The sequence below is a fragment of the Oryzias latipes genome, chromosome 17 (genome assembly GCF_002234675.1).
Source record: "Oryzias latipes chromosome 17, ASM223467v1".
In the NCBI taxonomy this organism is placed as follows: Eukaryota; Metazoa; Chordata; class Actinopteri; order Beloniformes; family Adrianichthyidae; genus Oryzias; species Oryzias latipes.
This window is the reverse complement of record NC_019875.2, coordinates 2,160,466-2,184,635: the sequence shown is the minus strand read 5'-3', so window position 1 is coordinate 2,184,635 and position 24,170 is coordinate 2,160,466. Positions and strand designations below refer to the sequence as shown.

Here is a 24,170-nt window from a genome sequence, read left to right as displayed (position 1 = left end):
GCCACATGGAGCGGTTGCCTGTGCTTATCTCAGTAACAATGCATGGATGCACAATGTACATGGAGTGTTAAAAGATTAGGTTTATTTATTTTGAATAGTTCCACATGATAACAATGTTTCCATGTTTGAGTTCATGAGATCATCCCAGAGAGTCTCTGCTTCAGCTCCTGCAGTCAAACTACGTCTTGAATTACGTGTAAATCTGAGCGCCCAAGCAGCGCGAGAGTGAGTGTGTGAGCGCAAGTTAAGGGTCTGTTGCCCTGTTCCCCGGAAAAGTAATAATATAAAAATGTTTCCTCCAAAGTACAGAGCCTGATTCTTGGAGTAAACCCTGGCTGCAGAATTGCTCAATCAATCCCGGATCTCCGCTGCGTTTTCCGACCACGATCAGAAACGTCATCGCAGGAACTCCTGGGTGGTGGTGGGGTGCTCGTGTGGGGCTGTGGGCGTCCTTCTCCGGTGGGGCCCTGCGTTGGGCTCTTCCGGCGCGGCAGGGGGGCTGCTTTCCTGGCTGTGCTGGGGTGGCGCTCTCTTTCCCTCCGCGCCTCCCTGCTCTCTGGCTCTGGGGGCCTCGTGGCGGTCCTGCTGGCCCTGGCCTGGGTGGCGGTCTTGGTCGCCCGGGGGGGAGTTGTTCCCTGCCTGTTCCCATGTGGCGTTGGGGGAATTCCGGCTGCCGCTGCGGCGGGGGTCTGGGTGTGGGGGTGGCTGGGCGCTCCTCCTCCTTCTTTTCACATTCCACCATCCATTTTAGAAGAACATAAACACTCACCTGAGGAACACCAAACACCAAAGATTTTCAATCATGGTTGAAATGAATAAAGTTTGGCCTCAATTACAAAAGGGGTTTATTCAGACATACCTTTGGTTTGTCTGAAGATTCATAACCCCTCTTGTTAAAGCAAAATATGTCCATCACAAGAGGCCCTCAGCTCTCATCTGCCTGCCTAGCTGTTGGACAGGACAAGTTAAAAAAAAAAAAAATAAATAAAAGAAACGTCATCGCAGAAAAGGTTCAACATATTCCCAGTAGGGCAAAATAAAATCAGATGACCCGATTATAATCATTGTCTCAATTAAAATAGAAAGTTATCATAAGGTTCAGGAGGCCTGAGCAGGCTTGTCCCGCTTTGCGCAGCTGCCTGGTCTGACTCTGTCGGTCCGCCAGCTCACCTCCTGTGAGCCAACACAGTGTGAGCTCTGAGTGAATGGCGTAAGAATGAGGAGTGTTTCAACGGGGGACTTATAGACGTGGACGACAGGAGCTCCTCCGTGGTTTGGTCCACACAAACCCTCAAACTACAAAAATAGAGTCGTCCATGTTTGCTGCAGCAGACAGATAGTTTGTCTCTATTTGATCTCTAATGTCAGCAAAGCCGCGCGGATATCGCTGAAACATGTCACCTATCTGACTGGCACACCGCTGAGCAGGTATCGAGGAATAAGAGTCGATTTCCATGGATGAGCCAATGAGCGTTTCGATCCCGCCCACTTTCACTGATTGACAGATAGACTCATGAAAAAGCTCTTCATGAAATAAATCAGTCATTGTGAAAAACAGCAACATGAAATAAAAACAAAGCTACTTTGGAAAATTTTGATTTTGAAATCCAAGGTTCTGAAAAAAGACAGAATTATAATAATATTCCACATGATTAAAAATGAATATTTTAAAATGCTGTTTTAAAATAATGAACAGGTTTTTTAAGCAAAATGAAATATATTGAATAATATAATGGCTTATTTAAAATCAGTGTGCAGGTTTTCCACAATTTCATGATCTTTTTATATATTTATGAGAGATTTATTGGTTGATTGTGTTTTTGCATGAGGCCATATTTAGTTATTTAATTAAATATTTATTTATTTAATTATGAACAGTATAGGACTCCATATAGGAGATCATCTCGCTCTGTGACGCAGCACTGTTCGTTTACAACGCGAGTTTACAACTCGCCATTTCTTCTTCTACTGCTGTTTCCGGTATTTAAGATAGTTCTGCACATGTCAAAATGATTAATTGTGGTTAAAAGTGTAGCATATGTAAACGTTTGTTATAATGGGATAAAGTTTTTCTGGGCCCATGTACACAGTTCAATTCTAATCCGATCGTTGATCCGATTAAAGACATTTTGTACATGTAACCGCAGCTAGTGTGACCAGGTGCAGTAAGCGCCAGACTGACCACAGTTTCACAGTGATGACTGTGATTATCATTCTACCACAAAAATATACTTCAAATATACCACAACAAAAAAATACAAGTTTTTATATAAGGGTTGATGGCCATTGAACTGTGCGTTATTATATTATACGCCGTGGAAGCCTGAACCGTTCGATGCGAAGGGGAAGACGGTTGCTTTCACGAAGTGCGTTAAAAAGTAATAATACACACTTCAAAGGCCATTAACCCGCTTATACTATGGTCACTTACAAAAGCAATAGATATTAACAAGTTTTTAGTCCTTAATTATTGTTTTTTTTCCGATTTGGATCGCTTTTCTCACAAAAGGCGGACTTTTTGTTACGTGATGCGGCGCGAGACAAATAGTCTGCGTCGCGCCTCACCACCCATGCAGTCAAGATTCAGCGATATATATATGCTGATCTTTCCGATGGGTTGAATAAAGCATCAGTTCACCTCTTACCGCTTGTTTTTGTCCAAATAAGGAAAAGGTTGTTTTAAAGAAGCCGGAGCTTCTTTAAAACAACCTAGCTTAAAACCTAGCTTAAAAACAATTAAGCTAGGTGACCGGAATTTCTTTTTTCACCGTGCGGTTATCAGGTTTTAATGCACACCCAGCAGCCATTCAGAATCGAGTTTTCACCCGGACCATGGAATAAGCTCTATTAAACGATGTCAATGAGAAGATAATAGAGTGATATAAAGGATTATTTACTCACAGATGAACCGCTGGCCGTGCTTGCTGCCATCTTGGCCTTCAGTAGAACGTAGCAAACACTGACATCATGTCTGTTTCACAATTTTATTGGCTGGATATTGATGTGTTTGTAGATTGACTAGCTTTTCCAGTGAGACAATAAAAGCGACCTGTTTCCCATCGAATTTTTTTAAATCGAATTTCGGAGCCATCAAAATGTTGAGTCTCGAAATTGAAAGTACTGAAATATTTAAGATATTAAAAAAAATTTGGGGGGATAAAATTTTGCTGTTTTATTAATTTAGGCTCCAAAAAAATTGAGAAAAAATGCAAAAGTTTAAAAAAGTCAGAAAGAAAATTCAAGGTTTAAAAAAGTCAGACAGAAAATTCAAGGGTTAAAAAAATTCATAATCTGATGGAACAGAAAAAACTTCCATATAATTGCTACAATTCTCTTTACCCTTATGCTAGAATTTGCCACAAACAATTGTGCAATACATCTTAGAAAAAAGTATACAGATTTAAAGACTGAATGTAAAAGTAAACACACATGTTAAACATAAATACCAAATATTACAAATAAAAGATTAAATTGTTCACTGTTTAAAAAAATGTGAAAACAATTTTTTTAACCTTTTGTTTTTTTAAATAAACTATTCTGTTTTTTTCTGCTTGTTTACATTAAATAGAAGCTTTGTAGACTAGTGCCAGTGGGTGCTGTCCATTACAAACACACATGAATGCGCACACAGAAACACACACATTATGAAAATATCACATTGGAAACTTACTATGAAACAGAAATGGTACAATGATCCATTTTGTGAGGGTTCAGGCACTGAAAGGCAATCAGGTGAGGTTTCTGCTTTACTTTGGGTTTCTCTAGTTGTTTAACAATTTAACCAGTAAATCCAGATAATTTTAAAGAAAATATCCAAATTCAGCAAAATCCTCCATGACACAGATCAATGAACAGGGAGGAATGTTTAATGAAAGGGATCATTTTTAGAGTTTAATATTTTCCTGAGAGGTGTGGTAAGACTGTCTCACTTTCCTTCCCTGACTGCCACATGAATGATCCAAATATGTTTTTCCTCAGACAAGATGAGCTCTCAAGTCAGACTGAGGCTGCTCCCAAGTGAAAGGTGTTTGTACGACAAACCCATTCAGGTAAAAGTGTCACATCTGAAATCCAGGCAGGTGGTCAGCATTAAAGCCAGCTCGACTGATGAAAGAGGAGTTCTGTTCAGCTCTTCAGCCACTTACAGGGCTGATGGAAATGGAGAGATTGACCTGGTCAGAGACGCCTCACTCAGCGGGAGCTACGTTGGAGTTGAACCTATGGGTCTACTGACGACACTGAAACCAAACATTGTTAACAAACTTTTTGTTAAGGACAAAGCTTTAGAGCCACACATGGTGAAGTTCTCTGTGCACGATGAGGAGGAACAGGACCGGATGCTGGCAGAGGCGACCAATGAGAGGTATCTGATGGCAGACGGGGTCAGCCGAGTTTCTGTGGAAGAAGGGAACTTTCATGGAGCTCTGTTTACTCCCCCAGGTATGGATAGTTACCTAACTCACATAACGTTCTGTTGGGTTAAAGGAAATCAGTAAAAGGCAATAAAAAAATGTTGTTTTGGGGCTACACGGTGATACAGTGGTTAGCGCTCCTGCCTCACAGAAGTGAGAAGGTAAGAAGGCTCTGGTTAAAATCATGTATCTATGGGACCTTTCAGTGTGGAGTTTGTATGTTCTCCTTGTTACTCTAAAAGTGCTCATATGGTCTACATATATTAAAAGAAAAAACGTCCCTCTCACCCTTCCGCCGGTGGTTTCTCACCCAAGCTCGGGTCCTCCACGAGAGGCCTGGGAGCTTGAAGGTCTTGCGGAGTCTCTTAGCTGTTCCTAGCACTAAGCTTTTCTGGATTGAGGGGTGGCCGAAGGAGGTCAAGGACTAGTGGGCATGGAAGCCACTATCCAGGATGAAACATCCAAGATGCATGAATACAGAAAGCTCAAGGCCCCAAATGACAGTGTGCTCAGTGAATGTCTCAGGCAATGGAGGGCAGAGGATACAGTGCTGGAGGACAGATCCTCATGGGAGGACAAACTCCTGCATGGGACGTACCACCGGACCATAACTGAAGTGGCTGATATCAAGAAGTCCTACCATTGGCCAGAAAGGGCTGGCCTACAGGACAGCACTTATCCTGGCAGCTCAGGAACAAGCCCTGAGCACCAGAGCCATAGAGGCTCAGATCTACCACGCCAGACAAGACCCAAGGTGTAGGTTGTGCAAAGAGGCACCTGAAACAATCCAGCACATAACCGCAGGGTGTAAGATGCAGCAGGTAAAGCATACATGGAACACCACAACCAAGTGTATGTAATATTATACAGGAACATGTGAGCAGAAAATGGACTGGAAACCCCAAGGTCAAAAGGTCAAAATGGGAAACACGTCCGAAGGTGGTAGAGAATGAGAGGGCAAGATCCTGTGGGACTTCCAGATCTAGACTGATAGGATGGGCATGGTGAACCAACCAGACATTGTAGTGGTGGATAAAGAACAGAGGAAAGCCGTTGTGGTGGATGTGGCAGTGCCACAGATAATGGGAACATCAGGAAGAAGGAACATGAGAAACTGGAGAAATACCAGGGACTCAGAGAAGAACTGGAGAAAGCATGGAAAGTGAAGGTGACAGTGGTGCCTGTGGTAATTGGAGCACTCTGGGAAGTAACCTCCAAGCTGGAGGAGTGGTTACAACAGATACCTGGAAAGACTTCAGACCTCTCAGTCCAGAAAAGCGCAGTGCTAGGAACAGCTAAGGTGACCCTCAAGCTCCCAGGCCTATGGGAGATGACCCGAGCTTGGGTGAGAAACTTCCCGCGGAGAGTGGGAGGGGCAATTTGTTATATTGGTTTATTCATTCATTCATCTTCTAAACCCATTTTGTACCTGTGAGGAAACTGTTTTTTCTAATTAGGACTGTAAAAAGGAAGGTTTAAGGTTTGTACCCACAGTTTTCTGCACACATAAACAAATCAATAATGACTCAGAGACAGATACGTATCTGTTGTGGAAGTTTACTTCGTACAAGCAGCACAGACAGGTTGTACGAGGGATACAGACAGATGAACAAGATGCATTCAAAGTCCATACACCAAGGTTCAGGAAGATGGGCTTGGTATAAAAACTCTGCATTTGCATATTTAGAAGATTATACGATGGACAATGATGTGAAAAGCACACCCACAGGCTGTTGCAGGCGAGGTGCTTCAAGGTTAGACAAAGATATCTCTGAGGCTTTCACGGATGCTTAGCAGAACACATACACTAGCACACACAAAAGAAAAAAAAGGGAGGATGGGAAGAAACTGTGAGAAAATAGTTGGCTGTGCTGTCTTTAAATGTAATATAATTTTGAGATGATAATATGTGCTTAATGAATTAAGTTTGAACCATTAGTTTAATAAAAATTTAAAGGGAGTTTCTAACTATTCTTAACATACCCCTCTGTTTGTCATATCAAAATTATATGGAAAGTCAGCAGAACTCTTCTCATCATCAACCATATAACATTTCACTCAGATTTTCAGTATAGGCATTATTTTGGCTCTGCATCGAAAACAAAAGTGTATATATATGTATGTAAATACACAAGGATACACAAAATCAATGTGATTAAATGAACATTACAAAGGTGGTAGGTGACCCATGAGTGTGCAAGCGAAAAACCAGTCAGGGCAAACTTAAACCTTCTTTGAGAATCATTCAGTGAGCAGTCGGACAGGAAAAATCTTGCGACGACTCCGTGCCCCTCGGCAGCCATTCCTAAGGATACTCATGCATCACCAGATCTTACCTTGGCACAATTTTGTTAATAAAAGTTACATATAACAAGAAATAAAGTAGGAAATAAAGCAAATAAACAAATTCAAATCCAATAAAAAAAAAGGAAAAATAACACTTTAAAGACCTGTTTCAACCACGAGCGGAGGTGAACCGGGTGAATTGTAGGCACAGTGCTGATAAAGAGTATTGACATACCACTGCGCAAAAGCCCCCAGAATCAGGACATATATTTGTCTGGATATCCTCAGAAATACCCCATATCTGGTGATATCTACGGTGGATACTCTCCGGACATGACTGTCTCTAAGTTCATGTCCTGAGCATATCAACTCCGAGTATGGGACACTTTTATTCTGATAGAATCTGGAGATGAGATTCTCTCCAGATATGAGATGCGTCACTTGTGATATCCAAGGTCAGGATATTTCCAGATTCTATCCATGTCAAATCTGTTGATATCTGATGTCCGTATACCAGTCATATCTGAAGTTAAGATTTAGAACATATGGCCATCAGGCATATCTGAAGAACCAACACCATTGATATCCGAGGTCAGGATATTTCCAGATTCTATCCATGTCAAATCTGTTGATATCTGATGTCCGTATACCAGTCATATCTGAAGTTAAGATTTGGAACATATGGCCATCAGGCATATCTGAAGAACCAACACCATTGATATCCGAGGTCAGGATATTTCCAGATTCTATCCATGTCATATCTGTTGATATCTGATGTCCGTATACCAGTCATATCTGAAGTTAAGATTTGGAACATATGGCCATCAGGCATATCTGAAGAACCAACACCATTGATATCCGAGGTCAGGATATTTCCAGATTCTATCCATGTCATATCTGTTGATATCTGATGTCCGTATACCAGTCATATCTGAAGTTAAGATTTGGAACATATGGCCATCAGGCATATATGAAGAACCAACACCATTGATATCCGAGGTCAGGATATTTCCAGATTCTATCCATGTCATATCTGTTGATATCTGATGTCCGTATACTAGTCATATCTGAAGTTAGGATTTGGAACATATGGCCAGCAGGCAAATCTGAAGAACAAACACTAGTGATATCCGAGTTCAGGATATTTCAAGATACCAGTCATCTCCAAAATATATAAGAAATAAAACGTAACAGAAAACCGGTATTACTCAAAAATATTTTATTACAAAATAAATAAATAAGTCAAAAACCACAAACAAACATGCATCCTTTTTTTCTCTTCTGCCAGATAGCAGCTCTTGACTGGTGGTGGGTTTCCTTCAGTAAAGTCAGCTGAGTGTCTCGTGCGTAATTTTGGCTCAATTCCACTCCTCCATTTTTCATCCCAGGCTTTATGGCATTTCAGCATCACCATGGTTAGCCTAGTGGAGCGCCACTTTGGCGAGGCTTGATAATAAGATGGTTTGTCCTCGTCACTTTCCTCGTCGCTGACATAGTTTGCATTGGCTCTTTTTATTTATGACAGATCCTCTTGATTGAGAATCTTCTCAGCAATTTTGACCCTCTTTTTGAAGAGCTGTGGACCAACAGGAAAGGAAAATATTATTTTAATTATAGGAAACAACATACACACACATACACAGTTCAACTGGACCATGCACGACCTGAGTAAATGAAACAAGGTCACAAATAGGACAACTCACCTGATCATGCTGACTGGTCCTCCTTTTGACCTCCTCCTTGCTTCTATCTTCATTCTCTCTTTGCACTTGAGACTGTCAATAGCTCGACTGCAAGCTCCTAGTCGATGGAAATATGAAATGTACAGAAGATGAGGTCAACATATTGCAAACTTGTTTCCAAAGTGGAATATTCAAAATGTGCCATGCAGACTGTCACAGAGGCTTATCTTAATTATCCATTGTCAATGCTATATCGTTATTGTAACTTAGTATTTGGTCTTAAGACATGGAAACACTAAATGAGCTGTCTATCACACTAATACAATTGCAATCCTATTCAAAAAATCTCTGAAAAGAAAGTAACACTGATTATTGACATTGAGTCTCTCACATTATCTCTAACTTATGGCGAGTTGTGTAAATCCAACTTCATGTGCTTACTTCTAACTTGGTGGAAACTCCAATTTGGTTCCACATCTTTTTCACTGCTGCCGTCATCTCCTCATTGTGGTGTTCTGAAGCTAAAAAAAAGACAATATTTTATAACTGACTGGAGTTCTTGTCAAGTTTCCTAAAATGATAGTGAGAAAGAAACATACTTGTCATCTGCCCGGACCTTCCACTGGAGCTGCTCTCCGAGGTTCTTGTGTTTGTGATGGACAAGAGTCTGAAAGAGAGAAGAAGTCTGTTAGGTTACAGTAACATTGCTGTTCTGGCCAATGTTCTAGAATACAGGCACCTGCCCAACACAAAACCCCCCAGCGGCCGAGTGGCAAACTCAAGAACGCATGTAGCTTATAACCCCAGAGGAAGATCGGCCGACGTTTTCCGACCACGGTCAGAAAGAGAAAAGTCCTCGCAGGAAAGGTTCAACATAGGCTAAACATGAACAACCTTTTTTAAAGTGCAAAAAAAAAAGTGAACACGTGTTTGTCTGTTTGGCTGCTTTAGTGAATGGTGCTGCTGCTTTTATTCGTCCGTCTTCATGTTACGTGACCGGAACACCAACATGATAACCGCGTCAGCTATCAGTGAGGATCTTAACGGGGTGACGATGTTTCCTGTCGCGCTGAATTCACGCTCCCATGAGGAGCTCGTAGCGCATTTAGACGTGTATTTTCCTGCCACTTTTGACAGAAGTGCAGAGACATCGGGGCGCCTGCGCTCCACCCTCGCCCCGCAGGCTCCTCGCCTCTCCTTTCCCTCCTCCGGCGCCCTTAGCGAGAGGGGAGCCGACGTTCGGACCCTGTGCAGCCGGTTCGGGCGCAGCTGCCGGTGGACCCCCGGCGTGTCTCCGTGCTGCCCGCGCTACACAGGCCCCACGGCGGTGGGGGGCGACGTCTGCCGCTCCAGCGGGGGAATCGGGAGGAGTGACGCCGCGGCCGCCCACCACGTAGAACCTATGAAACCTAATTGACATAGTGCCCTGGGTCTCCAACATGTGTCCATAACCGCACGAGAATACACAATAATTAGCAAAGATGAATATGTTTAGTTCAAATCACACATCATATGAGTCCTCTGTGTCTTCAAATAAATAAAGTGTGGGTCCGCGGTGATGACGTCCCGCGGGTGATGAGGTTTTACGGTCTGACACCGAATCCCAGGAGAAGCTACTAGGCTGCGCGGATGATCCATGATCCATACGGATCACAGGCCCCGGTTCTGCACAGACGTGTGCCGCGGATTCCACCCCCCAATCCCCCATCCCCTCCACGCACTTCATCTAATCTGTACGGTCACGTCCTGCTGTTTACCGCGTTAAAGTTGCTGCTCGACGTTTGTCCGTTAGGTGATGACATGATGTTTCTGGGTTACTTGAAGTTTTATACAAAAGCGAAGTTTTTCAGCACAAAATATTTTTACACACGGAAGATACATATGGAAACTTCGGGGGGGGGGGGGGGGGGGGGGGCGTATCCGGTGTTCTTGTAGCTTCTTCTTGGTTTTTTCCACGTCGTCCAGCCTCTGTGATTCTGTTTCAATCGCTTCAGATGAAGACTCTTTTCCTGAAAAAAGGGAAGGATGTGGTTTTATTTTTGCTATTTAAAATAGCCCCGGAATTGGTTAAATATAACCCCGTAGCCTCCAAGCCCCGAATAATGCCCATAGATCAAAAGTTTTACCTGAACTTATTGGCTCGGCCGGGTCACTGCCGCCAACTCCCGGATCCTCTGAGGTCTTTTCGCTGTGAGGACGCGGCCGGCCTCGCTTACTAGAGGGTGTCCATGTCTCCTACGGTCAACTTTTATTCTTTTTTTCCGTCTTCATCTTCGGACCTAACGCTCCGTGCCGCCATTGTTTTCAAACAGACTGCGTCATGGCGGCGCGGAGCGCTGTAACTCGACAGCTGATTGGTCGCGTTGCAGAACGTGACCAATCAAATTTCACTTTACTGGAGCTCGGGTAAGACGTCACGGTTGTTCGTTCTCCTCGTGTTATTTTGCGGCTTCGAAACTACTGAAGACGTTTTGTTCCCGGCAGCATTTGGAGATAGGGCTGGAGTGTGACCCAAAAATCTATGATAAATAAAATAAAAAATGAAAGAAGTTTCTTTTAAAATCATTCACAAAATTTACCCCACTAATCAATTCATGCTAAGATACATTAAAAAATTGATCCTAACTGTCCCTTTTGCAAAGAACATCCAAAAGCAATTAACCATCTTTTTTGGAATTGTACTGAAATTAGAATTTTTTTGGAAGAAGTGTTTACAATTTATCAGTAATCATATTCACCCCAACTTCACTCTGAAATTCGAATATATAATGTTTGGGTTTTATAATAAAAACTTGGACTCAAATAAAAACTAATAATTAATGTTATAATATTTATATTATATTTGGCAAATTGTATATTCATAAATGCTAATTCTATTCATCTTCTATCCCCCCCCCCCCCCCCCCGGCTGTTAATCAAAGAAATTGAAATGTATCTCAGTTAAATCTCTGAAAGCCTTAAGAAAGCTGTATGTTTGTATGAAAGTTGTGGAAACTTGAATGTTTTTGTGTAAAATGCATGTAATATGTTTGCTCTCATGGCTGTACCTACATTTTGAACAATAAAGTTAAAAAAAATAAACTTTCTTCACCCACTCCCTGAAAACACTAAACAGAGCAGCAGTTATCATTGATTTCTTACCAAAAAAAGATCCTAAAGTTTTTTAAAAGGTTTCTTATGGGTTTTTTTTTGGTATAATATGAGATACTGTTTTACAAAACATCACAAAAGACTTTCCTGCCACTTGATACATGCTCAGGAAGAAATTGGCTGTTGAAAATGACAAAATTTGTTGTATGCCCGAAGTGCCATTGTATTTATTACCTTTGATGAAGCAATGAGGATATTACTGTATATCTTAATCAAACTTGGGTTGACCTGTCAATACTCTTCACACCTGTTTTTAAACATTTGTGGGAAAATATAAGTGCAGAGCAAACTCTCAAATATATGTGCTTTTGAAGTATCTTGTGCACATAAATTGCTAGGCAAGGCACTTATCAAACAAGTGATACATATAATATCCAGAGACAATACATGTCCTAATGCAGTATCGCCTTTGCACAAATCACAAAATACGGTGTAGGTACCATAACCTTTCGGCCTGGAACTTCCGTTCGGGGTCCTTTCGACTGAGTATAACGTCACACTACGGTAACCCCACTTGGACAAACTACGTAGCGTTGACATCTGCCTGGGCTCTACGTATTTGCATTTCACGTTCCTTTTTGTAACCTAAAGGAGTTTTCCCCCATAAATTGTGTATGACAATATTCTTTGTCATTTTTATAAAGACATGTTGTCACAATCCGCTCGTTACTCCAGTTTAAGTTCAGCCGTGGCTGAAATTTTTGTCAGCACGGCTAAATGTTGCCCTTCCGGGTCCGTTCTGTCAATAATAAAGCAACGGGTGCACAGATTAAAAGAACTATAAGAGAACATGAATTCAATAATAATCATAACAATAATAAAGGCACCTTTCGAATACTATCTCCCAGCTCTGTTCGTTTACAACAGACGTCATAATATTATTTATTAATATTATTAATATTAGTATCGTAAATTGGTGAATAAGGGAAAGAGTAAGGTGATGAGGTGTACGAGGTTAAAGGGTGAACGTAGATTGAATGTGGCATTAAATGGGGAGTTGTTGGAAGAGGTAGAGTGTTTTCAGTATTTGGGGTCGTGTGTCTGTGTGGATGGTGGAATAGGGGAAGAGGTAGAGTTTAGAATGAACGAAGTACGAAAGATATGGGGGGGGGATGAAGAGAGTGATTGAATGTAGATCACTGGAAAAGCATGCGAAACAGAGATTCTATGAGGGTGTGGTGGTGCCTGCAGTGTTATATGGGGCTGAAACAGAGTCTGAAGGTGGCGGAAAAGAGGAAGCTGAATGTAGTTGAGATGAGATGTTTGAGGAGTATGTGTGGTGTGACGCGTATGGATCGTGTGAGAAATGAAGTTATCCGAGAGAGAACTGGTCTGATGCGAGAGTTGGCCTATAGAGCAGAGCAAAAGGCACTGGGATGGTTTGGACATGTTGAAAGAATGGAAAGGGAGCGTTTGGTGAAAAGGGTATATGAATCTGATGTGAGTGGAGTGAGAATGAGAGGAAGACCACGAATGGGATGGACGGAGGGTGTAAGGAGAGCGCTGAATGCAAGAGGGATGACTGTGGTGCAGGGGAGAGAGGCTGCTCAGGACAGGGATGGGTGGCGAGAGTTTGGGTATGAATGAATGGATGGGTGTGGTAGAGGTCTGGTCTTGGGATGAAGCGGCAAGGGGAAACCAGCCTTGGTTGAGGCCCTGCTGTGGAGGTGCCCACACTGGAGTGTGCAGCTGACCCTGGTGCAGTGTGGTGTGGCTTAGACCAGGCCTTAGACCAGTGTCACACACACACACCAGCGCACACACCCGCACACACTGAAGGCGGAGGGTTTGGGGAAGAGAAGGAGGGAGTTAAAATTGTCTGCCCTGTCTAGGCTACCCCACCTTGGTGGGACACAGCCTTGGTAAATAGATAGATAGTATCGTAAATTGTCCAGACCAATCACTGTCTGACACGTCATCAGACCAACACACAGCAAATCACATAATGTAACGTCAGCACTAGTCGAAGGACCCCGAAGGGAAGTTCCAGGCCGAACGGTTATGGTACCTACAGCGGCAATGGTAACTGCGGAGGATATGCACCAGAAATACCTCAACACTTAGATAAGTATACACTACAGATACTACAGGATATTTACCTTCTTCAGTATCTTTACTCCAGATATTTCCAGATTTGACTTCAAGTCATATTCGGAACTTGGAAATGGCCAAAATAAGACACAACCAGTATCTTCTGCCCGGATATCTTCAGATATGCTGCATGTCTGGATATGCACCAGAAATGCCTCAACACTTAGATAAGTATACACTACAGATACTACAGGATATTTACCTTCTTCAGTATCTTTACTCCAGATATTTCCAGATTTGACTTCAAGTCAAATTCGGAACTTGGAAATGGCCAAAATAAGACACAACCAGTATCTTCTGCCCGGATATCTTCAGATATGCTGCATGTCTGGATATGCACCAGAAATGCCTCAACACTTAGATACGTATACACTACAGATACTACAGGATATTTACCTTCTTCAGTATCTTTACTCCAGATATTTCCAGATTTGACTTCAGGTCATATTCGAAACTTGGATATGACCAAAATAAGACACAACCAGTATCTTCTGCCCGGATACCTTCAGATATGCTGCATGTCTGGATATGCACCAGAAATGCCTCAACACTTAGATAAGTATACACTACAGATACTACAGGATATTTACCTTCTTCAGTATCTTTACTCCAGATATTTCCAGATTTGACTTCAAGTCATATTCGGAACTTGGAAATGGACAAAATAAGACACAACCAGTATCTTCTGCCCGGATATCTTCAGATATGCTGCATGTCTGGATATGCACCAGAAATGCCTCAACACTTAGATAAGTATACACTACAGATACTACAGGATATTTACCTTCTTCAGTATCTTTACTCCAGATATTTCCAGATTTGACTTCAGGTCATATTCGAAACTTGGATATGACCAAAATAAGACACAACCAGTATCTTCTGCCCGGATACCTTCAGATATGCTGCATGTCTGGATATGCACCAGAAATGCCTCAACACTTAGATAAGTATACACTACAGATACTACAGGATATTTACCTTCTTCAGTATCTTTACTCCAGATATTTCCAGATTTGACTTCAGGTCATATTCGAAACTTGGATATGACCAAAATAAGACACAACCAGTATCTTCTGCCCGGATACCTTCAGATATGCTGCATGTCTGGATATGCACCAGAAATGCCTCAACACTTAGATAAGTATACACTACAGATATTACAGGATATTTACCTTCTTCAGTATCTTTACTCCAGATATTTCCAGATTTGATTTCAGGTCATTTCGGAACTTGGATATGACCAAAATAAGACACAACCAGTATCTTTTGCCCGGATATCTTCAGATATGCTGCATGTCTGGATATGCATTAGAAATGGGCCAGATTCTTAAGATATCTAAGAAAGTATCCACTACAGATATTGAGGATTCTGGCTCTTTTCGCGCAGTGTACATTGTACGGCATGACAGCATCTTGTTGATCATTGATTTGAAACAGGGAATCACACAGATGACGAAAAGAAAAAAGAAAAACAACACACAGAGGACAGGAGTGACTAGTTTCATCAGCACACTCCACTAAGGTCCAGAAGTGAACCAATAAAGTGGGGACCAAGACCAGGAGGTGTCAGTCATCCGAGAAGAGATGTGTGATTTAAGGTTCTTGACATCATTAATGATGTGAGTGAGATTTGCAGAGGAAGAGGGGATAAAAGTAGAACAATAATCATGGATTCGTCGCAGGGAGATAGCAGGGAGATGCTCGTGTTGGCAAGTGTCATGATGTCATCTGGACAGCTGAGCAATAGAGGAAATAGTGTCAGGGTCAGTCTTTCGAAAAACGAGAGATGCTGGAATAATTTCAGCCAGGTTGCAGGTACCACACCAATTTTCAGGAAGCCACAAGTAAGTGTTAAGACCGCAGGTCCAAACATACTCAGGAGGACAGGGAAAGCCTTGTGGTCCGGGAACATATGTGAGGGCAGCTGAAATTGAAGCAGGTTTACGTAGACCAGCGCGGATACGAATGGCAGTGTAATTGAAGATCAATCTGTGAGAGAGAAGTCTGTGTTTAGAAAGCATGGACGCGTTGTAGCTCCAGTGCATTCCACTTAAAGAAGCAGTAGTTGAGTTGCAGCCAGGAACGACAATAGTGTCGATACAGTGGGAGTGTCCCAAAAAATGAACAGCACATTTATCACATTTACTCTTAATGCAGAATGGTGCTGTCCCGGGCCACCTAGCAAAAGCCAAACCCTTTAAATTGTTTTTTTGAGATGTTTTGGAAAATTGGGTAGGTCGTCTCCATGTTGTCTCGGCAGAAAAGGAAATGGTAACATCAGGAAAAATGTTTTTCTTATCGATCTTAGTTAAACCAGTTGAAAAGCGAACAAAAAACATGAGCATCTGTAGTACAGTGACAGGCCTGGGTGAGATCGTGGGATTGTGATGTCCATGGTGAGGAACAAAAGAACAAACATAGCAGTCAGTGGCATTGTAGGAAGAAGCTGTGACTTTAACAGTAATTATCCTGATGATCGACGGGGTCCACTAGGTATCTTTTAACCCGGGGAACCCAGTCACGTGGTGTCGGCATCAATGTTGGTTCAGTCTGGGAGTGGATTTGTGGATCTGATTCACAGTACCAGAGAAGAAGGATTGCGCATATGAGCAGAAAAGCAGTCCACAGACAGATGAGACCACGAAGAACAGCTGGACCCATGTTAACTGGTTTGAAGCTCACTGTAGCTGGAAGAGAGCAGTGCCAGAGGAGACACTCCAGGGGGCGCCCTTTGCCAGAAGTAGTGTCACACTGCGGCTTTGTAGTTGGACTTAACCACTGGTGTGTCTCAAAATGTCAGTCTCGTAGTCTCTCAACAATATACAGTGGCTTACGTGAATCCAGGAGGGTCGTTCAGCAATGCGGACCATAGTTGGCGTGGCGAGGATAACTTGGAGGGTCCACCTCTGTTGTGACCAATCAGTCCGTTGAATTGCCTTCAGGAAAACCAGGTCACCGACAGAGATCTTCTGGTCGGGATTGAGAGTTTCAAGTCAATAACCAGATTATTTGATGAGGGTCCGACGTCGCTGAGGGCATCACGGGATCCGGGGGCAGGGCCGCCGATTCTGAAGTCGGATGAGTCAATGCTGAGGTTGTGGTCTCAAACCGTGCGCAGGTTTCGGATTACCACCTCCCAAAAGGGTTCCAGCGATGTCCAGGGCACCCGCTGGCCAGCTCGAAGGACCAAATGTAAGGGAAACTGTTTTTTCTAATTAGGACTGTAAAAAGGAAGGTTTAAGGTTTGTACCCACAGTTTCCTGCACACATAAACAAATCAATAATGACTCTGAGACAGATACGTATCTTTTGTGGAAGTTTACTTCGTACAAGCAGCACAGACAGGTTGTACGAGGGATACAGACAGATGAACAGGATGCATTCAAAGTCCGTACACCGAGGTTCAGGAAGATGGGCTTGGTATAAAAACCCTGCATTTGCATATTCAGAAGATTATACGATGGACAATGATGTGAAAAGCACACCCACAGGCTGCTGCAGGCGAGGTGCTTCAAGGTTAGACAAAGATATCTCTGAGACTTTCACGGATGCTTAGCAGAACACATACACTAGCACACACAAAAGAAAAAAAAGGGAGGATGGGAAGAAACTGTGAGAAAATAGTTGGCTGTTAAATGTAATATAATTTTGAGATGATAATATGTGCTTAATGAATTAAGTTTGAACCATTAGTGTAATAAAAAGTTAAAGGGAGTTTCTAACTATTCTTAACAGTACCTTTCGGGGTCATGGGTCTGCCTGAGCCACTCGTTGACAAAGGCATCCTGGACATGTCTAGAGTCTTTCACACGGCCACACAAATCACACACCATTCCACACTCACATTAACAACAAGGGAAAATTTGGAGTAACCAATTAACCTATGGAGCATGCTTTTGGACGATGAGAGGAAGCCGGAGTCCCTGGAAGAAACCCACGCATGCATTGCGAGAACATGCAAACTCCACACAGAAAGGTCCCCCATTGGTGTTCTGTCCCAGGTCCCCCAGCCGGGACTTGAATCGGGGGCCTAGTCGATTTGACTTGACAGATCCAGTTTGATAAAATATGAATCACTTAAATGACAATTTTTCTTGTTTGAAACATCAAAACCATCAAACACTAAACAAGCTACAAAGAAGAATTAGTTGGTTGGCAAATAATTATTTTATGAGCACAACCCACTTGCTCAGCTCTCCTGCTAACGCCACACGGGCGCTATCCTCTCTAACGTGGTTCCATTCAAAATGGGTGATAAACAGGCTTTCAAATTGTAAAACATGAGACTTGAAGATAGATGCATTAAAGCAGTGTACATCTTTTCAAAATAAAGGCAAAAAAATCACAACTATTTTCAAAGCACCTTTTCTGTTTCTTGTAGGAAAAGGTCCATTCCCTGCTGTGTTGGATCTGTGCACCATGATGTCAGAGAAAAGAGCAGCTCTGCTGGCCGATAAAGGATTTGTGGTTCTCACAGTTCCAGTAACTCATAAAAAAACAGATAACTTGAAAATGATACACCTGGACCCTTTTGAGGAAGCAATTAATTTCTTGCTGCAACAACCAAAGGTAACAAATTTCATCTAATAATGACTCACATGTTGGAAAGTATTTCAAACCAATGAGGAACAGTGTGATCTTGGAAATATAGAGTTACATTAAAATATGAATGTTATTAATTTGACATTAAATGTGTGATTAGTTTTTAATAATAATAATGGGTTCGATTTATCTGCGCTTTTCCAGATGCTCAAAGTTCTTACAAAGTGTCCATTATTCATTCACTCCTCATTCAGACTTGGTGATGACAGAGGCATGGCTGCCAGTTCACTCCTACGGCCCCTCTGACCATCACCAGGACATTCATACACATTCACACACCAGTGGAGTCACACTGGAGGCAGGGAGGGTTAAATGTCTCGCCCAAGGACACAACGACAGTTGGCTGAGGGGAGCGGGGATCGAACTGCTGACTCCTTTGACAACCTGCTCAACCACCCGTGCCACTGTTACTGTGTGTTTTAAAAACCCTCCAAAAATATTTAAATCACAATTTCTTCCAGGGTATGTAAAATTAAGAGCACAACTGTACCTCTATTTTTACTAGTGTTATTTGAGTTACTGTTGCGTATCTATCTGCTGGAACCAGTCTGGATATTTCAACTTTGGCATTTCTGGCCAAAGAACTGGATAATAAACATGAACTATTATCACTGGATAATTTCCCTTTTTTGGACCACTTTCTGTAAACCCTAAAGATGGTTGTGCATGAAAAAGTAGATCACTAGTTTCTAAAATACTCAGATCAGCCCGACTGGCACCAACAACTATGCCACGTTCAAAGTCACTTAAATCACCTATCTACCCCTTTCTGATGCTCATTTTGAACTGTAGCAGATTAGAGATTTGTGTTAACAAGCAGTAGGACGAGTGTGTCTAATTAAGTGACTAGTGTTTTTTTGGGGTCTTCTTTCTTTGTTTTGATTGCTTGAAATGTACAAATTCTAAAAGAAAATGCACCTGTCAGAACTGTAACATAGAGATTACTCCCACGTGTGAGAGATAAGTACACAAGTCAAGATTTTAAAAAAAATAATAAAAATGATTATTCTTCCTGCAAGGGATGTCCCGCTCTGGGGTTTTTTGGCCCCATCCTGATTCACATTTGACTTTGAGAATTTGGTGATACAGAATCCCAATCTAATACTTTGGTAAAACATTTTCAAAAATTGAAAACAGCAAAAAAAAAAAAAATGGTTGGCCCCTATTTTTATTTTATTCACACTCTGTTGTCATTTACAAATTAAACAGTGTGCTTATGTGGAGTAATTTGAACAATCAGATAAAAAATGTGTAAAACATTCTTAACTAATAAATAGTAGAAATTGGTGATAAGTAGTCATGTGAGAAAGTATGGTCACTTTAGCTTTAATATCTTCAGAGTTATTGGACATATTTGATCATATTTGGTTTAGTTATCAAAAATTATCAAAACTTAAGAGCAATGAGTTTCCGTTAACAGCAACAGTCCCTTGGCAGCTGTCTCATTGCCATTTCTTTTTTGGTGTTACAGAGAGAGCCAGTCTTATTAAAACAGACAAAAACCTGATCTTTTTGATTCAGAAAGGTCTTCGTAGGTCGTTGTTTGAATCAAGGCATAGCCTAAGACACTTTCTGTCAATTTGAAATCTTTATCAAAAGATTTATTGAGCCAGGAATCAGAGTCTGTGACAGTATAGCTAAATGTTTTTGTGCACCTCTTGCTGAAACTAGTGCAGTTTTCTGCTGTGCTTTACAACAAATAAAATATTGTGATTGTTCATAATATGCAGAATTCAAGTAGAGTATTTATCCATTAGGCTTGAAATCCACTGATCATATTAACAGGAATAAAATATAGTTCCGATCTATGATCAGGATCCGATTTCATTCGAGTCTGCAAACTACCTGATTAGGCCTGATTTTCCATTGATTGGGTTGTGACAGCCTCACTTTGTGCCCTTAACCCTCGTGCTATCCTAGGCATTTTAACATAGGGAGTTGGGTCTTCTAGACCCACTAGACAGTGCTCTGAACCTTTTTTCTTCAATGATTTGTGATCTTCACTGGTGTCCATGGATTACATGAAATCTTTCCACCTTTATCCACCTTTGTCATGGTAGGAGAACACGTCAGTGTAAGGGTGGGGTCATCTAAGATAGCACAAGGGTTATAGATAGTTTTAGCATGAATTGAGTTTTCTCAGGACTACAGTTTTTCTCAAAACTTGGACTAACAAGATCTTCTATATGAAAAAAAGGAAAGCTACAAATTTGCTTTTTATGCATTTTTACAAATCAGAAAACTTTTTCACTTACATGTATATTTTTTATTATCTGTTACATAAATATGGAATGTCTAATGTGACTTTTTTGTTTGATTATCCAACTTCAGGCCTCCAAAGTTGGATTACTTTGCACTCTCTAGGTAACTGACAGTTACTGAAATGATTTGGTTTGATGAAGGACTCATTTTTATTGAGTTTACCATTTATTACTGAAAAGTTTTGGCTTTTCAGCGCAAAGCTGCTTTTCTCAACTTTCAAATCTACTTGAAATATGTTAATCGAGTAAACGGTTGGAAAAGTAGTTCAAGAAAAATCAACACTAGAGGCAAAGCTCAGACATTAAATGGTTAAATATTAAATAGCTCTGTTGGTAAGGTAGAGGGCTGCTACACAGGAATCCAGGGTTTGATTCCTGGTATGAGCAATGGTACTGGGGGCAATTGCCATATCAATGGTGAGGAATAAACCCATGCAGTGGGGGTCCTTGGGCTACTGGCTCCTGACCACTGCCCAGCTGCTGCTCACCGCTCCCCCAGGGGATGGGTAAAATGCAGAGAACAAATTTTGCACACCAAGGTGTGTGACAGATAGTGGGACTTCAAATGTATGAAGTTCAGTTTGATTAATTGCTTGAAATGTTCATTTTATTTATGTGTCTTATCTTCTGCTTTGATTGCAGGTGGGCAGTAAACGGATTGGTATTATTTCAAGATCAAAGTCAGCAGATGTTGCCCTTTCTCTCGCTGCTTTTGTCCCGGGTGTGGAGGCTGTGGTTTGGATCAGTGGCTGTTCAGCCAACACTGTATTACCTCTGTTCTATAAGAAAAAACAAATTCTCCCTGCATTAATGATTGACATGGAGAAATTAATTCCTGCTGAGTCAGGAATTTTCATTGCAAAGTACGCCATGCATGATCCTCTAAAAGAGGAGAACAGAGCTACTTTAATCCCCATTGAACAAGCAAACACACATTTCCTTTTTGTGGCCTCAGAGGACGACCTTAATTGGGACAGCAACATTTACATGATGGAAATGATGGAGAGACTGAAGCGTCATGGGAAGAAAAACTTTGAGAGTGTGTGTTATCCAAGAGCTGGACACTTGCTAGAGCCCCCTTATGGACCGTTCTGCCACTCCAGTTTCCACATATTTTTAAAAACGGCAATACTGTGGGGGGGCGTACCAAGGGCCCACGTGGCAGCTGAAGTTCACCTGTGGAAGAAGATCCAGGAGTTCTTAAGAAGTCATGTGACTTGTGAAGAATAATGTCAAATGATAGATTTAAACGAAGTGAAAAATAATTATGACTTTCAACATTAAAGTCATTGTAATTTTATTGATTACTGTAGTCACGTCAATCTACGTTGATATTGTAAATCTACGCTTCTTTTCAAGAGTACAATGGGGAAGAAGTCCCAAAATCACTTAAGCCTCGTCTCTTTAAGATATTTCCATTTTACCCTTTTTCTATTTGCAAGATTTCCAATAAAGTGTGGCCTTTTGTGTCAGTGGCTTATTGCTCGTTGATTTCTTTTCAGACACAATCACTGCTTATGCCAAACTTGAGTTTGTATATAAGAGAATGTAATGACATTGCCCAATCTGCGGAAAAATTGGCGAGAGCAGGCGGTGAGATGAAAGTGAACGCTGAGCTGACGCGAGACTGAATGAGAACACGAAGTTGGAGTTGTTTTAACATTTAAATGAGTCTTAATGTGGGTCTACCCCTTAGTATGATCTGTATTGTTATATATTTTATAATTATTTTAATGTTTTGTAATGTATGTAGCCTTTTTCTTTATCAATAGGCCTTTTAATTGATTATATTTGCAAGTTTTCCAATAAAGTGTGGTCTTTTGTGTCAGTGGCTTATTGCTCGTTAATTTCTTTTCAGACACAATCACTGTTTATACCAAACTTGAGTTTTTATATTACAAAATGTGTAGTCAGGTGTAGATTGATGGGTCAGACACAAGCAGCGCCAAAATAATGTGCTTTTTTTTATTTCCAGAGTATACTAACGAAAAAGGGGAACAGCATTACTTAGACTAACACATGTGAAACATTTCATTCAGTCACACAAACTATTTGTGCAAGGGTGAAATAGCACCTGTGCTCGAGTGAGTGTTTATGTTCTTCTAAGATGGATGATGGAATGTAAAAAGAATGCAAATGAATTCACCATGATGGCGCTGTGGATGGCTGCCTCTGTGCTGCACTCTCTCGTACTTTTTATTTCTTTCCCTTTTGGCGTTGCTCTCCGCTCTGCCTCTCCAATTACATTTTGCGGAGAAGAGCTTTTGCACATCGGGCAATCCAGTTCCAGACTTTTTTCTCCTGTTTTCACGCACACGGGTAGATTTTTGGAGATCCTAATCGGAGGTGCAGCAGCCCTGTGCGGACTTAGAAAGCAGCATCAATGCGGTAAGCGGGCAGGCGCGCTCGTCAAACGAAGGCAGCGTCGTTTACGCACCGCTCTTGTCATGGATAGCTCGACGAGACAGACCCAGGCGCTGAAACCCGGAAGGAAAACAAAGTTGAGTTAAGGGGTGAGTAATAAAATTTATTTGTTCTTGGTCCAGAGGTTGTTGGCGAAGCGGGGAGACCAGATGGTGACTCGTGGCGTGACTGGAGGTTAGTCCGTGGCACGTGACTTGACTGGAGGATACGACTGTGGCTCGTGACGTGACTGGAAGTTCGGCAGAGGCTCGTGGTTTATCTGGTGGCAGGCTGAGGCTTGAAACGTGGCTGGTAGATGGCAGAGGCTTGGATCCGGGAGAGCTGATGACTCACAGGCGACCACTCGTGGTAATGAAGTCCTGGGAATAATACAGAGAGCGAGACTTAGGCATAGGCATGAATACAAGAGTGAGAAAACTAATGGTCAAACTATGCACCATCAGGGGTAACGAACTAGCGATGAATACTGGAGCTGCATCTCCTTTTGAAGCCAGGCAGGTGATGAGGTGAGTGGTCGCAGCTGTGTCGCATCAGGAGCCAAGCAGAGAGGGGAGGGGGAGGAGAGCTGACAGAGGCACCATGACAGCTTTGCCGGCAATACACCTTGGAAATGTCCGCTCTCTGGCTAACAAAGTGGACGAACTGCTGCTTCTCCTAAACAAAAACTCGGATTTTGGCTGCTCCTCCGCCTTGTGCTTCACTGAAACCTGGCTCAGTGAACACATCCCGGAAAACGCACTACATCTGCCGGGCTTCCAGCTGTACCGCGCGGACCGCGCTGTCGGGGAAAAATCAAAGGGAGGTGGAACATGCTTCTACTTAAACGAAGGTTAAGGTGTCACTGTGCTAAAGAAGACATGCAGCCAGCACTTGGAGATTTTTTTCATAAACTGTGGACCCTTCTATCCTCCATGGGAGTTTTCCTTGTTCGTGCTGGTCGGTGTTTACATTCCACCACAGGCGTGCGTAACGGAGGCGTTACAGCAACTCGCTGACCATATTACAGACGTAGAAAAAAAACACCCGGACTGTCTGCTGATTATACTCTGGGATTTTAACAGAGCTAACCTCAAGGTTGAAATACCCAAATACAAACAGCACGGGACTTGTCCCACCAGAGGCTTGAACATTTCTGACCACTGCTACATGACAATAAAGGACGCATATCATTCTGTTCCCCTCGCTGCCCTGGGACTTTCCGACCACTGCCTAGTCTATCTAATTCCAACATATAGGCAAAAGCTGAAATGAGCTAAGCCCAT

General features: G+C 42.1%; 1 protein-coding gene and 2 long non-coding RNA genes across 4 annotated transcripts in view; 1 reads left to right on the top strand and 2 right to left on the bottom strand.

Annotated features, from left to right (window-relative positions):
* The window catches only part of LOC105358390 (acyl-coenzyme A thioesterase 5-like), a 37,377-nt gene extending 15,061 nt beyond the window's left edge, over positions 1-22,316 (top strand). For both annotated transcript variants that reach the window (XM_023965277.1, XM_023965278.1), the window contains exons 2-4: positions 3,979-4,440; positions 18,003-18,190; positions 21,127-22,316. In XM_023965277.1, the coding sequence (XP_023821045.1) occupies positions 3,984-4,440; positions 18,003-18,190; positions 21,127-21,714 (1,233 nt within the window). In that variant the 5' untranslated portion in view covers positions 3,979-3,983 and the 3' untranslated portion in view covers positions 21,715-22,316. The remainder of the gene's footprint in view (positions 1-3,978; positions 4,441-18,002; positions 18,191-21,126) is intronic.
* Positions 8,230-8,861, bottom strand: LOC111949069. Its single transcript, XR_002875098.1, has 3 exons — positions 8,822-8,861; positions 8,402-8,498; positions 8,230-8,274 (listed from the first exon to the last, which is right to left on the bottom strand). It is a non-coding gene; the product is annotated as an uncharacterized LOC111949069 (long non-coding RNA).
* On the bottom strand, positions 8,861-11,176 carry LOC111949070. The gene is made up of 3 exons (XR_002875099.1): positions 10,507-11,176; positions 8,980-10,389; positions 8,861-8,901 (listed from the first exon to the last, which is right to left on the bottom strand). It is a non-coding gene; the product is annotated as an uncharacterized LOC111949070 (long non-coding RNA).
* Positions 22,317-24,170: the final 1,854 nt, after the last annotated feature.